Genomic DNA, 17,944 nt, shown 5'->3' with positions numbered 1-17,944 from the left:
AGGAGTCTACCAATTTCCCTTTGGGATCTATTGATCCATCAATCTATCGATCTATCGATCTATCCTTATCTACTTTATCTATCGAATCTATCTAAAATTGTACATCTCTTTCAAAATAAGAGTATACTGTCACATCTCCCTTTCTTTGATAATATGCAGTTAGTTATAAAACTCTTTCTCACATTAAAACTTAGCTTTAGATTTAATTTTGCGTTAAATTTTCTGCTCAATTTCATATTAAACATTACTCCTATCAAGGATAGAGCTATCAACAACAACAGCTCTCTTAGGAAAATTTGGAACTTGAAGAGATGTGGGGCACGGGTGAAAAAAGTCTCCATCCTGTATGAAATTGAGCAAGACTGTAGCCACAAACTGTTGACTTGAGAACTGTGGTCCATTATCACCAGAGGACAATTCTAGGGTACACTGTCTTGAGAAGATGGATTTAAGATGCACTATCACATCATCTGATCATTAGTTTTTCAATCTCCATAAATCTTGAGTAGCAGTCTACTACTAGTAGGTACTGGCTGTTGTTTAGGGTTAAATGCGTGTTCACCTTTTTGCCGTTGTCTCTCCGGAAGCTCACTGGGCATTGGTGGCTCCACAGGATTGGCACGTTCTTTGATACATATTTTGCAGTTTCTCATCAGCTCGTCTAGTTGGCTGCTCAGACCATACGTTTTCCCTGGCTCGCTCTCTGCACCTTGTCATCCCCTGATGTCCCTCATGTAATGCATCTAAAACAGAGATGTGTATCGATGTGGGAATGACTAGTCTGGAGCCTCTGAATACTCCATTGTGCAGCATGAGTATAGCTTTTTCACAAGACAAGTGAGTTGGCTGTAATCCGGCCATCCTCTGATAAAAATGAGATGACGTCAGAGCAAACATTGTCCTCTTTCAGCTGTTCTCTTAGTTGAGCAATGTGTGTTGAACTAGGGGGGCAGGCTGTTCATTTTCTCATAAACATAAATGTTGATATCTTCCATGACACTTTATCTGAGACCCTTTAAACTTGTGCTTTAACTGACAGGCACATGTAAATTTGTCTGCAGTAAGCAGGGGCTTTACCTGGGGTGTGGGAGATGGAGTAGCTGTACCTCGTGAGTCTGAGCCCAAAACACTAGATCCTAGGTGGAAGCTCGATTAGTACTGGTGACCTAATAAATTTACAATTGATTTGTGGTCATTCTCTAGGGAAAATGTCTTCCAATGAGGAAGTCTCCGAATATCAATCCTACCACCTCCTTTTCCACTTGTGCGTACATCTGCTCTCCCTCCTTATGTGGGAGGACTGCACTAAGTCCATATGATGATGCATCCACTGACAGTTTCAGCTCTTCGTTGGGGTCATAGAGTGTCCGCACTGGAGGTGATGTGAGATCATTTTTCAGTTTGTTGTGCACAGCTCCAAACCCACTGATTTTTCCTTGACAGAAGGTCCCTCACTGCATTATCCTTCTCTGCCAGGACTGGAATGAATTTTCCCAGCTGATTAACCATCCCAAGGAAGCTATGAACTTTACCTGTGTTCGATGGTTCTTTTATCACTTTGATGGCAGTTGTCTTGTTCGGGTCAGGTTGTACTCTATCTGCCAACAAAATGTGACCAAGAAACTTGACTTATCACCTGCATAGATCTCACGCTTTTGCAGCACAGTTTGAAGTCTGGCTTGTGCTGGTTTTAGTCTTTTCCACAAATAAAAACATCATCCATATGACATAACTTCAAGCTCCTCCTTCACTTTGCCTATTAAAAGGATTGGGACGTGTCTTGGTGTTGCAAGCAAAACCGAGTGGTATTTGGCTTAGGCTAGATGGAGTATGGCTACTACAGCATTCCTAAACTCTGACTGGGTAGCACTCTTACATCACAGTTTTGTCAATGCTGTCTGTCCTGGATACAAGGTTAAGGTTACCTGTCTGCTTAGTAATGCTACTTGTAAGTCTGTTATTACATGTACATTCTCCTGAATTACATGTTCATCTTTGCAAAGTCACTCTCTGTACATGCCTGAGACAGAAGGTGGTGTGCCACCTGGGCCAAATAGTGATTGGTCTGATTTAGCTAGATGGGGGTTCTTCTCAGCAATAGTGTGTGTCTAAGCTGGAATAACTGATATCCTTAAAGGGCATATGACAGCTCGATTGGAGTTTGCCAAACAGCATTTAAAGAACTCTGAGAGCACAAGGGAATAGATTCTATGGTCTGATGAGACAAAAATTTAACTCTTTGGGCAGAACTCCACACACTACGTCTCGTGAACAACAAGCACTGCTCATCACCTGGCTAATACACATCTTTGGTGAGGCATGGTGGTGGCATTATCGCGCTCTGAGGGTGCTTCTCAGCAGCAGGGACAGAGAGACTGGTCAGAATTGAGGGACAGATGAATGAGATCCTTAAGGAAAACCTGATCCAAAGTGCCCATGACCTGAGTCTGGGGCAACGGTTCACCTTTCAGCATGACAATGACATGAAGCATACAGCCAAGAAAACACTGGAGTGACTTTGGTTCTGTCCTTGAGTGGAGCAGCCAAAGCCCAGACTTAAACCCCCTAGAACATCTGTGGACAGACCTGAAGATGGCAGTTCAGACACTTCCCATCCAGTCTGACGGAGCTTGAGAGGATGCAGGTGTGCAAAGCTTGTAGAGACTTACCCAAGAAGACTTTAAGCTGTAATTACTGCCAAAGGGGCTTCTACAAAGCACTGAATTAAGGTTCACAAAACTTTTGTAAATGAGAGATTTCAGTTTTTGTTTTTGTTCTATAAATTAACAAACGTTTCTAAATTTTATCAATTTAAAATACAACCTACATCACAAAAGTGTGCAACAATTGATGGGGTCTGAATACTCTCTGAAGCCACTGTCACTTCTCACCATCTTCATTGCTGAGCGCCACTGTAAAGCCACTGACAGTAAACTGTAAACAACAGACTAGTATTTCTCCCAGAACAACTTCTTGTTTACACTAAACGTGTAACTTTCCAAATAAGACCACACTGCAGTATCAACTCTGACTTTTTTTTAAGCATCTTATTGAAATCCATAAGTTTTTCGGAGGCCCCTGCCTTAGTTGTATGGACACCTGTCAGTTATCTGTCTCTTCTAAGTCATTTTTTTTGCCTCACATTAGTTATATTTCCAACAAGTAGTAGCAGTAATAATTGATTTTTTTTTTTTTTCCCCCTCTCTCTACAAACTCCTGAGAAAAATACAGGCGGGTCACAAATTAAATTAAAAACCTAAATAAATGAGTGGAGAAACTTAAAAAATGCAGATGCTTCCACACAGCTGCACTGTATGATACAATTAAGCAATTAACATCCAACCATGCTCTGTGACATGTATAAAAATGTTGAGCAGGCCCCGTTGTTTCTGATTTTGTATTAAGATTGCAAGAGGAAAAGATCGAAGTGACTTTGAAAGAGGGTTCATTGTTGGGGCATGAATGGAGGAGCATCAGTCACAGTGACTGCTCAACTGACCTATGTTTCAATAGGAACAGTGACTAAAGTGACATCTGCATTTAGATCTATGGGAAAGACATCAGTAAATAGGGCCGGAAGTTGTGGTCGACAGCACACATTTAATGGCTGTGATGCTCATACATTAGTGCGATACATAAGGAAAAACAGAAGAGCAACTCTTCTTCAGGATACTGAGAATGTTAATTCAGGACATGATCAGACTGTGTCAGCATGAACAGCCCGTCGACAATTACACAGAGAGGGATATTACAGTAGGGTTGCAGTGCATAAACCCCTCATTACAAAGATGAATTCACATTTGAGAGTTTGGTGGTGCACAAACCATAGGGACTGGTCTACAGAGAATGTGGAAAAAAGTGATATGGTCAGATGAGTCATCCTTCACCATATTCTCCAAAAGTGGGCGAGTGCATGTGTGGCTCACAGCAAGAGAATTGTCCAGGCCTGGATGCTTGACCTCTTCAGTGAAGGGATCCGGTGGCTCTGTTATGCTGTAGGGGGCATTTTGCTGGCATGGTTTGGGTACACTTGTCCCATTAGAGCGAAGGGTCACTGCAAATCAATACAAAGTTGTTCTGAGTGATCAGCTTTGTCCTGTGGTGAAACGTTTCTATCCTGATGGAAGTGGTCTCTTCCAGGATGAATTCCCCCATCCATAAGGCATGAGGGATCACTGAATGGTTTGAGGAGTATGAGAATAATGTGAATCTCATGCTATGGCCTTCAGTCACCAGATCTCAACCCAATTGAACACCTATGGGAGTTTTTGGCCAAACACCTTATTAAGACACTCTATGTTGGTTTTTCCATTAATTTGTCACCCATCTGTATTTGTCTCTTTGGCTGTTAAATGCTGCGCTGTGTTAACTAGTTAGTCTCTAACTATGTCTGTCTGCTGTTTGGTTATAAGAAAGTAGTGTACAGTGGGAGAGTGGACCAGTCAGTAATGTTCAAGGGCTGAAAAACCCAAACAATGATCTAAAAGATGCTGAGGGATACTGAGAATTGATAATTCTCTGAGAATTCATCACTGCAAGTGACACTTTTCACATTACATACATTACATATACATGGTCGTTTGAGCAAGTGTTAAAATGAAAATATCGATTTGTACAGCTTTAAATTGTTCAACTGCAAGGTGTAAGTGGATTTCTAAAATTTTGTTAGGAAAACGGGTCAAACAGTGCTTCTTTTATTCAAGAGGATTTTACTAGAATACATAATCGAGCACCAGTAACTCTGATACATCAAGCCATTTAATTTGATTTAATTTCATTTTAATTACAGGAATTGTCTCTTGATCCATGTGTACCCTGCAGTGTTTTTATAAGCTGCTATGGTGATTGAGAGGGGAGTGACACACAACAAGGGCCTCCATGTAGACTCAAACCGAGAGGGTCATGTTTCTTCTATTTTTTTGATATGTCAGCTGTACTACCTCTGCCAAGCTTAAAAACTTAAATAATTAGTTTTTTTCTCAAATTTTTGGGATTTCTACTCAGGTTTAGCATAAAATGAAAATAAAAATACAAACATGTAGATGAGAATGTGTGTTATCACGACTTTAGACCTTTTCTGTCAATGAAATTTGAAGACAAGGCACTGCAATTCAGATAAACCTATTCCTTTTTTTTTCATCTCTTAGTGTACATACCAGAAATACTAGAAGGGTTTAGTTAAGTTAAGTTTTCTTAAAAGCCTCATCTTTCTCATGCACTATTTGATTCCAGTGTTAACTACCAGTCAAGCTAGAACAGCACACACCCATACACATACATGTGCTTCATTATTATTATCTCTCCTACACATGCATACACATACATATTAATATTCATTATATTAAAAATGTTTAAAATTACTATGGGTAATTTTAAGGGAATCCTTGTAGTGACATATCCACTGAGAATTACAAACTCCGCAGCTTTACAGAACTTTTTTGCCTCTTTAACTCATTGTTTTACTTTTATGGCCCAAAGCTTTACTGTTTTGGTTCAGTCTCAGTGCTCTCATCAACCTCATTTCCAGCAGCAGCGGGCAGCTGTTTTCAGTGGAAAAGCTCTGATAAACCCACTGTACACTAAATGCCCAGCACCAAACAGAAGACACAATTAGAGACAAGCTGGTGAACATAGTGGAGCATTAAACAGTTCTTTTTCTTAAAAGTTTGTGGAGACCAAATTAAAGCCAAAAGGAGCAGCTGTGGCTCAGAAGGCAGAGCGGGTCGTTCACTAATCGGAAGGTCGTGGTTTGATTCCCAGCTCCTCCAGTCCGCATGTCTAAGTGTCCTTGGGCAAAATACTGGACCCGAAATTGCCCGATTGTTTATGAAGTTGAATGTGAATGGGTGAATGGCAAGTAGCGTAAAGCACGTTGAGTGGATTAGACTAGAAAAGCTCTATGTAAGTGCAGTCCATTTACCATTTACCATTTTACATTCTTACAATCATCGTGCTGATAAGTCAACGACCTTGTCAGTGTTTAGTTTGTCACCTGCCCCCAAATGTCTAAAAAAAAATAATTTAATGTAAGTTTAAGCAAATGCACACGTTGTGAATTGACTGTAATCCACCATCCAGCATTATTTTTCATATCTTCATTCTAGCCCGTCATGTCAAGACTTTTTTCCAAATGGGAAGAGGAGGCAGAGGAAAGAGTGTGGTCTCTGTTGTTAGCTTGCTATATTAGGTTGGTTGGTATCCACCTGTTTTTTGGTGCATTTTCAATTTACACATTAAAAAACAATTTAGTGTTAGAATGTTGGAAAAATTGGTGTTTCAGTAAAAACAAAATGCGGCAAAATGCAAGGGAAGCAGATTTAGTGAATAAATCTGACATACTGTACATGAACCATGTGACTTAAAGGTCCACTGAAGCTTCCACTACACTGCAGAAACAAAAAACTACTGCAGATAAGGACGTCAGATCCGTTTGGAGCAATGAGGAGACTAAAGTTCCTAAAATGAATACATGAAACAAACAGAAATATCATGTTTTCTACATTGTTTTCCAATGTTTGAGGTTTGACAGGCACTCTTTCATGTTGTTGCACCCTCTTCTTCTGCAGAGTCTTAATGGCACCTGACTGGAAAATTAGAACCACCAACTGCTCAAATCAATGAACTCCTAATATTCACTTAGGGTAGTGGATGGAAACGCGCATTAATTCACATTTTGTTTTGCCAGTTTTCTCGAAATTAGGTTAAATTTGTGCAACATTTGGATGGAAACCTATCTACTGTTCTGTTGTTTCTAGCTTATATCTCTATTTTAGGCAGGAGTTTGTTTTTCGGTGCTGAAAATGCAGTTGACACCTGACACATCATTTCTTCTAATTCACTTGATTCAGCAAGCTATTTCATTTTCTGCTTTACCAAGCCTTCATACTTACATTTTTACTTTTTTGCGTACTTAGATCATTTAAAAACGTCTTTTACACATATTCTTACCAACTTAAAAAAAAACATTTAAGGACAAGGTTGACTTGGGCCCTGGGCACACTTTTGCCTTTCGATTATTGCTGTAGTTTGCAAAATAGTACTGTAGTTTGTAGTTAACCTTAGCCAGCTTACTAAGCAAGCTAGTTAGCTAGCCTGCTGAACACCCCATATATTTTTGGCTTGTTAGAGTACAAAAAGCACAGGTTTATCTAATAACTTTAAAAATGCCTCTTTTTTGTTCATGTTTCCAAGTAAGCCAGGACAGTTTGACGGTAAACCAGCATGAAAAATACCAGGACCCTGAGACTGAAGCAGCTAAATTTAACTCAGCCATCCTTTTTTTTTTTTAATGATTAAATGACATCTCTGCTTTTCCTGTTATCACATGTCCAAATATTCTCCGTCCAAAAGGATTATGGTAATATCAGAATAAAAAATGGTCACTGGCATTCATATGTTTTTATTTTAATGAGGTGTTTCTTCTTGTACTTAAATGCTAAACGCTGACAGTTACTACTATTTTCGTCCCAGGTTTGTCAGAGGAGAATCAAGTCCAAACACCAGCCTTCACTGATGCAGTACGACTCTACCGCCAAGCTCAAGGGAACTATGGCACCTGGGAAATGATGTGTGGTGTACCATCACAGGTAGGCATGGCAGTAGCAACATGTTGTCTGCCTCCTGGGGTCTGCCTTTATTTTCAAGTTGAAAATGAAGTTGTACAGTATATCACTGATAAAATATACCAAGCTTGTTTCTGTACTTTAGGGGCCAGAACTTAAATCAGATTCCAATCATGTTTCATTTAAACGTGGGTTACATTAATAAGGTGTGTGTGTGTGTGTGTGTGTTTGTGTATTATATTTATAAATATAATTAAATATAATAATTAATATATATATATATATATATATATATATATATATATATATATATATATATATATATATAAGCCACTACTCATTGGAAAAATACAGTCTAGTTATAACAATTTATTTTGTTGAACGTGTGTCTGTGGTGTGTGAGATGATTGTGATCCTATGAGTTGTGTGTGTGTGTGTGTCTTGTTCTTCTCGTAGATCCTGTCTAACCTGGTAATGGAAGGTCTCCTTCCTGAGCTGAGGGAGCTCATCTCCCCCCGCCTGAAAGGCAAACTGTATGAGAGGCAGAGGAACTGGATGCTTGTAAGAAACTACTTCACACACATTACATTTAGGTTTTGGTAAATAAAGAAATAGCAGCTGATGTTTTATATCTATCTCTCTCATGTTAATTCCAAAAAAGTTTAAAGGTGGAGTAAGTGATTCTGAAGAAAGACTGTTGACATTTTGTTTTGCTTTTGATTTTTACCCACCAGTGATGGTATCAGCCAATCTTTATGTCTGTTGGCAATAAATAAAGAACCCTTTGTAACTGTTTCACACATTGTGGGCTGTGGAGACAGCCAGCTTGATGAGGCTAACATGTCCAAGTCAAAACAAAAATACCAAACACTGTACTGGTGTAAGTTTGGTTCTCTAAAATTGAGCAGCTGAAAAGAACAGGAGGCTCTGCCTTAAAATGTGTGTTTGCTGTGTGATTAGATCAGTGATGCTGTATACAGCCTGGTGCAGGGGCAGTGCCAGACCCAGTATGAGGCAGTCTTGCAGAAGTGTGAGGCGGCCCGCTCCTCTCTGGAGGCCTCCATACGAACAGACATGGACCAGATCATCACATCCAAGGAGCACGTCACCAACAAGATAAGGGGTTAGTGAGAGAGTGGCCATTTTTACCTGCTGAAAAATTGTGAGGACACATTTCCAGGCCTTTTTTATTGATCCTTCTTTTTGTGCCTTTTTAGGCTCTGTGTGATGTTTTGAATTAAATGATTCTTTACTGCTAAATGAAACATATGGAGTCTGAAGTGTGCCACCAGAGTGATTACAGACTGATTGGTCTGCTGTTGTGTGCTGGCAGGAGTTGTTTAAGGGGTCAGAGGAGTGTACTATTTCTATCTAACTATAAGTAATATGCTTTATTAAATACATATCAGACCAAATATTGATTACATGAACATAAGAGTTTCCTTCAATACTTGCCAGACAGCGCTCATGTTGCTGTTCAGGTTGTTGCACACTGCTTGCACATCCTTAAATTAACAAGGACTTGAAAAAGAACTGGAATGCAATATAAGTAACTTTAAAGCCAAGGGAGGAATAAGCCACCAAATGAAACACAGTACCATATGAAATAGAAGTGTGATTTCAAACTATATAAAAATATCTGATATAGCATTTTTTGTTTTTTAATATTATGGTCTAAACTAACTCAGAGAAATTCTATTGTGTCTTTCAATCAAGACCAAGATTACTACATATATAATGTGGCTACTATCGGCTACTGTGTGTATTTGTTAATGCCAGTAACACCCACAACACCCTAAAGTGAGCCTATGAAACTTTTGCTGAGCCAGCAGCACTGTGATCACAACTGGCCACTACAAGATAATAGAAAATGCTAAAATGTCATGTAAGAATAGAACAAGCTGAGTCATCAAGTCAGCAAACTGACCCAGTAATGTCAGTTGTACTACAATGTCAATCTACTGTAATCACTGCAAACCCCCCTTTCTGCTTATATATTTAACTTTTCATTTGTACAATATTGTATACACTCTTTCTTCCTTCAAAAGTGATTGCTTTAATTATTAGCATTTTCAAAAGCGCTCACCACTGAAAAAGAGGTTTGTTTGAAACCAAGACCCAATATGTAAACCTCCATCTCCCCTCTCTTGTGTTCTTCATTCCCCCACAGCTGTTGTTCTCCCCAAAGCCGAGAAACTGTTGAAGGTGAGCATCCAGCCCTACATCAGCTCCATCCTGGATGCCCTGATGGAGCCAACCAGCCGAGGCTTCTCTGAGGTCCGCGATGTGTTCTTCAGAGAGCTGGTGGACATGTGCAAGAACACCCTCAATGAGGGTACAAAGGAGACTGTGGCACAGGTGAGGAGGTAGAGGAGGAGGTTAAGGATAAGCTCCTAGTTTTTTCTGTGAGGGCAACATGATTGATATGCAGGTGATTAGATCTTTCAAGACCAAAAATATTACATGCATGAACTTGTATAAGCATCAACATCATCAGTAATGTTAAGTCTGTGTAACTATCAAAATACAACAATTTCAGTAAACGAGTATGGTTTGTGAAACAGAATGGTTTATGTACAAATCAACTTCTCCCCCATCCCTCCCTCCCTCCTCCCCCTCAGCATATGGAAAAGATCTCCATGCTGGCCTTCCACCCTGTGAAGATGCACAGCTGCTACGAGAAGGTGGAGCACCTGAGTCTAGAGGGTCTGCAGCAGAGGTTTGATGTCTCCAGCCCCTCAGTTTTTGTCCAGAGGGCCCAGATCCTCATGAGAGAGGTGAAACTCAAAAACTGCAACTACCTATGTCACTTTGCTTTACGACTGGGTTTAGTCTAGCATACGGTATGAGTTTTAATTGTACACTGTGTTGATCCACAGTTACAGCTTCCAGTTTTAAATAATACCCCTCTTATTTTCATAGTTTTGTTCATTATTTCTATCCATTACAATAACATTGCACTCATCAAGTTAATTGGTCAGATCTGGGAACATGATGACATCGCCACAAATGCAAATTGAACAGGTCGAGAAGCATGACCAGTCAAGACAGTCGTACGGGTTATAAACTAGCAGTTGAATGTCGATGCATTGTCAGTTGATGCAGAATTCAGAGTGGCTATTATGCCTGGATAATAGAGGGTTCAAAGCCTTACCAGTAATACAAACGAGGTATTGAGTTTGATTTTGCATCAATCTGAAAAGAAAAGCTTGAAATGTGAATGAATTGGTGTCAGAAGCAGGCCTCAGGCCAAAGTTGGTGTGTGTGTCCCCACTGTTCTGATTGCAGTCCTCCAACATATGAGAGGTCTTGTCTGTTTCAGCTGGAGGTCTAAACACTATCTGGTTTGTAGTAGTACAGTCACAGTAACTATTCATTGCCAGACATGTCTATTCTTAGAACTTTTCATCTCTCATTTAGTCAAGTTTATTTTTCACTCAACAGTTTTCAGTGGAACTACTTTTTGGGGTCAATGCAGAAATCTCTGAGAAGTGTCTCTGACAATCCTTTACAAATAGAACCAAAACTATCTGCTTGGACAGATACCATCAGAGCCATTAAAGTCCTTTTTTTGTAATTTAGCCCAGACAAGACTTTGAAACTGTTTTCTAAAAACTTTAGCTTGAGATAGGCTTACAGTATGTTTTTTTTATTTTTTTTATTTTAAACGTTATTTAATTTTATTTGTTTTTAAGATTTAAGTAAAAAGCAGCGTGTTGAGACAGTGTAGAATAAGACTCTTCAGTATCAAAAAATATCTCTTTATTCAGGTTAAAAAAACGAATTAGGGTTTCATATTGGAATGACGCTAAATTATCATCTGGCATATTTAACATTTAAATTCTGAAAATGCAAATGATGACATAAAATGTTGTTTGCATGTGTAAACAACCACAGCAACTGTTATTTTTGTTTTGTTTTGTTTGTTTTTTAAACCCATAATTCTTCTAATATAAAGGCCAGGGCCTTGCAATAATTGTATTAATCTTCCATGTGTCCAGACTTGCGCACATGGAACTCAGTCTCTGGAAAGAAATCCAAGAGGCAAGCATTCTGGCATTCAGCACCCCCCATAGAGAAATCACTTATCCTTACCTCCTCAGTGGGGCTCGGGGCCAGGGGTGGGGGGGATCTACACTTTAACTCAAGGTCAATCAGAGTTCAAGCACTGTTTAGAAACTACAAATACTCAAGCCGTCGAGCCTTCCTGAAGCCCTACAAATTCTTCACACAATTTTCATCAGCAGATGGAGATTTCATGGAATTGTAGATGTTCAAATTTCCATTTTTCTGAACACTATTCGCACAATGTCCTTGATGTTTAGGACTTAGATAAGAATGAGGTAATAATGAGGTCTATATTTGAGTTTTGTTGCCACAGGGAATCATGTAGTTATTATTGAAGTACAAAACCCTCGATGATACTACAAAAGCTGTCCCTATTTGAACTTAGTACAACATGGTCCCAGCCTTGTGTTCTGATGCTAACATAGACATGCTTACATGTATGGTATAATGATGAGTCCAATACCAGTCAGTACAGGTTTTCAGAAACTGTTTAACATGCAAGTTAGTGTATCTTAGAACAGGAGAATTTTAAGAGGTTTGAGATACAGTAATTTCGTTTATTTCTGAGTCAGTTTGCTGATCTCTAGCTTCCTTTCGCTCTCAGTTTGTGGAAGGATTGGACAAGGTTCAGTTTGTGCTGTCAGCTGCGGACACAGTAGAACTGTAGAAACGTGGATGCCCTCTAATGGTGGTACAGTTCAGTAACTCGGGAGAACATAGAACAAATTGGAAGTTTGAATAGGGGATATTTGTGTCACCAGACATAACGAGATACAGTGCAACAGGCAGTTAGTCCAAAATTACACGTTACAAAGTTTCAACTACAAATTATATTATTGCTTGCAAACTTTTCAGACCATGTTAACGCTAAAAAACAAATCTATGCAAAAAAGTTTTTTATCAATTATCAAAATATCAATGATAATATTATTATTAATATGATGAAACTTACTGATATTTTTAATGCAGTCTCTGTAATGTAACACATTGGCCTCTCTCTCTTTATGTGTGTGTGTGTGTGTCCACAGCAAATGGACGATGCAGTGTACACATTTGAGCAGATCCTTCACCAGAGTCTGGAGTCTCAGGGTACAGAGGAGCTCTGTAAAACCATCCAGCGCTGCCAGGACAGAGTCATTAAGGTAACACACAAAAACAGACCAGGCTAGTAGATCATCACTTTAATCCTAAACCAAAAAACTCCTGACTACAGCCCATGACTTGTCATCGTAGGAAAAGCACAGGTGTTACTAATAACATTAACAATGGCTCTGTTCTGTTCAATTTTCAAGTAAATAATGACAGTCTGACACTGAGCCAGCATAAACAATACCAGGACCCTGAAACTGGAGCAACTAAATGGAATCAAGCTATTATTCATTTTATTATTCACACTTGTGTAATTTATATATACTATATTGTTAACACTCTGGCTGTCTGAACTCACTCCTTATTTGTTATACATTTGCACTAATTTTACTCTCCACCATTTTATTTGAGTGTCTGAATTCTGCGTAAATCAATACTGTAAAGAGTTCCCTCAAAAAATGTCCAAAAAGGAACAAAGAAAATGGTGTCCATGGCATGTTCTCTACTCTCTGCTTAAATCGTAGCAACATAAAGTGCTACACATTTTATAGAAGTGAAAATTAAAGTTTTGCGACTCTACACCTGTCAGTGATGACGCAAAATGATGACTAATAAGCGTCCACAGTCTCAATTTACTGCTCACTATAGAGAAAACGTATTGAGTGTTTGTTATATAGACAGTAGTGGATGAGTGAAAGAGGGAGTGATATTTCATTTTATGATATACTGTATAGTAAAGAAGCAGAAGTAGTACTCAAATCCAGGGGAGGAGCTAGAGAAATATTCATGGGGTGGAAAGAGGCTGGCATGGAGACTTTAAGGGGTGGCTGAAATATATATACTCTGCTTTATATATATGAATGTTTGCTCGGAAAACCCCCAAATGAAGATATTTTAACTGAAAACCATTACACTTTGAGTAAAGCATTGAATACAAATATCTAAAGGTGGCAACAGAAATTAAAATTGTTTTATTTCCACTCCTTCAGACTTTATCCCAAATACATGTCTTTTTTCATTGATCATAAGCCATTCACTTAAAATGTGGCCAGATCAGTAAATCCATTGTGTTAATTTACGTTTTTTAACGTGTTCTTTTTAAAATGAATCTAAATGAATTTGCTAAATATACTAGTATAGATAACTGGAAGTGTACGTGTTGCAGCTCTTTGAAGGCCTGAGCGTAGAGGCGCAGATACTGCAGCATCTCAGAGTGGTGCATGTTGTTGGGAGACTCAGCCACAGGAGGGAAGTCACTGAAATGCGATCCTCTCTATGGAGCTGCTGAGGACCACAGAGAAATGACAGACAATATAAGACAGTGGTAAAAATGGACAGATAACAAGATAGAATAATTTTATAAACTAAGTAATGAACATCAATAACTCAGCATGCTGCTGTCATGACTTTAAGGCCTCCTTATACAACTATAATGGAATTAGATGAGCCTTAAAAACTGTGCGTGTTCCTCAACCTCAGCACCAGTTCTTTAGATAGAACACGTGACTAGAACTGGATAAGAAACACGAGTATGACATTAATGGTATATGTCACAGATACTGTGTGCACATGCAGGTAAGTCCCAGAGAAAATAAAGTAATCAAAAGAGTCAAAAGGATCTTAAGCTTGTTCTTGGTACACATAGTTCAAACTAAGTCAAAACTTCATTTGTCAGTCCGATGCTGTAAACAATTAGAACATGTATGTAGACTGTGGGCCGAGAGCAGCAGAGAGCGTCTCCTCTCTAGACAAGGAGCTCTGCCCTCCAGCGACACCAGCAGCTTCTTCTCTGCTGCACCTGCTGATTTGCCACCTTTCATTTGTTGCATTAAGACTTTGAAAGGCAAGAAAAGGTCTAACTTCTCTAATTCAGCTCCAACTATTAGATTGTTCATACGGATGCATCAATACACATTTAGCATTTTACCATTGTAGCTGGGTGAGGTGGACCAAATTTAATACAGTTTGGTTGTTTAGTTCAATGGTTTACAACCTAGGGGTCAGGCCCTTCCAAAGGGTAACAAAATAAATTTTAGGGGTTGTGAGATAATTAATGCAGTAGCCTTTTAAATTTATTTTTGGAAGAAAGCAGTTCACTGATTGAAAAATTCTATCTCAAATAATCCAATGTGTGTCTTAATAATGCTTTTTCTTGGTTTCCTTGTTTTTTTTGTTTTTTTTTTCTTCTGTTCAGAAATTTGACTATGACAGCAGCACAGTGAGGAAGCGTTTCTTCCGCGAGGCCCTCCTCCAGATCTTCATCCCCTACATGTTGAAGCAGCTCAGCCCTTCCTGTGCCTCAGTGAGTACCAGAGCACTTTGTCGCCAAACACCTAGAAGATTAGTGGAAATATATTCATTACCTCCGCCAAGGAGGTTATGTGATCATCCGTGTGTGTGTGTGTGGTTTTTTTTTTTTTTTGTTAGCAGGATTACACAAAAACTAATGGAAATATTTGCACCAAACTTGGTGGAGGGATGGGGCATGATTCAGATCATTTACTATGAATATGATTTTTTTTTTTTCTCTGAAGTCTGGTGTATGTTGTTTGACATTGGCCTTGGCACAGTCGTAAGCTGTACTGAGCACCAATCTAGTTCTTTTATGTGCTCCATCCTTTGAAAGTCATGGGGAAAATATCTCAAATGTATTGGCAATGATGTGTATGTATTACGTGCACTTGTGAAATTTGAAATAGATGCCTACTGAGCCACGATTTCTAAGACTGATGTCGATTTTGATATTTGACGAACCATCAGGAACACACAACATAAACACATAAACACAGATTTTTAATCCCTTACACTTAGTCACTGGGGGGGGGTCTCTGAATCCAGTTCTAGTTCTAGCAAGCTGTTGTGATGTGATTGTCAGACATTAGTTAAGGGGGTTAGTGGCGCTGTTTCAACCTTACACTCTCGAGCCAAACTAGCGGTATATGTTCGGTGAAGATCGAATGGGTTTCCAATGCACCGACTGTAGCTGTACTTACATGTGAGTCTCGGAAATATTTACCATCATGTCATTTAGGCAGAGTGACCGTAACGCTTCATGTTTTCAGCTTATTAGCTGTCTTCCACTGACAGGCCATGACTTTAGCTAGCTTTGTGGCTAACTAGTTTAGCAACAGGTAACCTGCGAGCCTGTGTTTGATAGCAGCTGTCAGAGCTGTACTGACAAGAGAGAAAATGACAGGATTGTTGTTGATTTACTCGCTGAAAGCATCTTATTGCGTGTTTCACCAAAAAAAAAAAAAAAACATAAAATCAAGTTTGTCAACAGGCTATAACTTTCACCACTCAGCTACTTTGCTGATGAGTTCAGGGGAGGACCACTGTGACTTACTGCAGCAGAGCCAGGCATGGCTGACACGGCTGCTGCCCTGCTTATTTAGGTTATACAAAGGAGAAATGAGGGCTTTATTATCATTCACGTGATGTATTACACCTGAAATTAAGTACGTTAACAGTGAAGATATATGTTCACAGACACCTTCTTTTCTGCAGCTGAGCTGTGATGCTCACAGGAAGTAGTGGGATACCAACAGTGGAGCCACAGTGCTCTCTAGCGGACAGACTATGCAACAGCGACTCTGGTATTAAAATACCTCAAGCACCTACAATACCTTTGGCTGTCCAGTACTTTCATTTCTTTTAACTTATCAGCCATAATAAACGCCTGTATCAAGTTATCTGCAATTTGCTTAAATCTGAGGAAAAAATCAGCCACCAATGTATCGGTCGGGCTGTGGTGTAAAACTGTACCAACCGTCTTTTTCATCTAGCTGTAGATGAAGGTGATGTAACACCATGTAGGAATACTGCTTGCCCAACAGATGGAAGGAAGTGTATATGAGGATGACTGTGATGTACTGAGTAAGACAAGCGAAATCCTGAAAAGCAATGAGGACGTTTAGACAGATGTTTAAAAAAAGGTGACATTTGGATGTCGAAAGATTTTAAATGTTGTTGTTGACGGCCAGGAGCTGCCGCGCTTCCAGGAGCTGATCTTTGAGGACTTTTCCCGTTTCATCCTTGTGGAGAACATCTTTGAGGAGGTGGTGCTGCAATCGGTCATGAAGGACATCATGATGGGTCAGTCTTCTACAGTGTCATTCACCCTGTCTGTTTCTACACTCACATACTTCATTATATACATTTTTTTAAAGTATTTGTATATTTTTTTTAATAATTACCAAAATTGTTACATTTTGGCCCCATACACCTCCCCATAAATAAACAAATTCTTGACAAGACAAAAAGTCGGTCCTAAACATAAAAAATGAATACATATACTAGACATACAAAACTAATTATATATTTCTATGTCATGATAACCGGCACCTTTTGGTGGTTTTTATCAATGAAAACAAACTAAGTACTTGCAGCAAATGCACAGAAATAAGAAAATAATGTTAACCTGTAGATGCATTTAACTCAGCATCAAACTTGTTATGTGGTTAAAGCAGGAACGTCGGAGCGTCATATGCTCTACTGTATGAAAAGCTTCTCCCTCAGTTGATTAAATCCCTGCAGCATCTGAAGACAGCAGGACACGTGTTGATAAAGGCATCCTGCACGGGAGAAATCACTGCGTGGTGCCATTGGGAATGGCTGTCACTATGATTACCTTCATAAAACCACCTGCTAATGATGCCCGGCTGCTACAAAATAACCACACACAACTCTACACGCATGGGACGGGTCTGTTATAACTTGGAATTCTGCCAGTTTATGCAGAAGACATCTGATTACTGGGGTTCATTAATACCATTTATTATGACCACCTTTCTGAGTCTTTTTGCAGTTTTTCAGCGGTTCATGTGTTATTCATCTGCGCTATGGTACGAACACTGTTGTATCACATTTTGCAATAGGATCTGACAATTTACAACATGAGATACAGTAGAATTAAGACTGAAAAAGTATCTGATTAATCCAAATGCAGATCCTTTACCGAAATATTTTTCATTAGTTTCTTATATTATCAGTGTTCCAATTAAGTGTTTAAATCTCTTTGATCTACTGTACATTCACTTTCAACCAGCCCTTTTGCACTTTGTGCTACTGCACCTACATGACCCACAATAATGGGAATAGTATGTGTGGTTGGAGACACCCACACAGTCCAATTGCCCAAGGCCTATTGCTTTACAGGTGTTGCTCACATTGAATTAACATTTTCAAAGTCCAAATCACCATGTCTCCATGCACTGTTGTTATAA

At 39.2% G+C, this 17,944-nt stretch overlaps 1 protein-coding gene across 2 annotated transcripts in view; it reads left to right on the top strand.

Moving 5' to 3' along the window:
- Positions 1-17,944, top strand: part of niban2b (niban apoptosis regulator 2b) — a 46,538-nt gene that overhangs the window by 25,256 nt on the left and 3,338 nt on the right. For both annotated transcript variants that reach the window (XM_040154909.1, XM_040154908.1), the window contains 8 exons: positions 7,471-7,586; positions 8,019-8,123; positions 8,523-8,685; positions 9,733-9,920; positions 10,184-10,339; positions 12,659-12,772; positions 14,914-15,021; positions 16,703-16,814. In XM_040154909.1, coding sequence (XP_040010843.1) covers positions 7,471-7,586; positions 8,019-8,123; positions 8,523-8,685; positions 9,733-9,920; positions 10,184-10,339; positions 12,659-12,772; positions 14,914-15,021; positions 16,703-16,814 — 1,062 coding nt within the window. The remainder of the gene's footprint in view (positions 1-7,470; positions 7,587-8,018; positions 8,124-8,522; positions 8,686-9,732; positions 9,921-10,183; positions 10,340-12,658; positions 12,773-14,913; positions 15,022-16,702; positions 16,815-17,944) is intronic.

The sequence above is a fragment of the Xiphias gladius genome, chromosome 19 (genome assembly GCF_016859285.1).
Source record: "Xiphias gladius isolate SHS-SW01 ecotype Sanya breed wild chromosome 19, ASM1685928v1, whole genome shotgun sequence".
Classification (NCBI taxonomy): domain Eukaryota; kingdom Metazoa; phylum Chordata; class Actinopteri; order Istiophoriformes; family Xiphiidae; genus Xiphias; species Xiphias gladius.
This window is presented reverse-complemented; position numbering and strand designations above follow the sequence as displayed.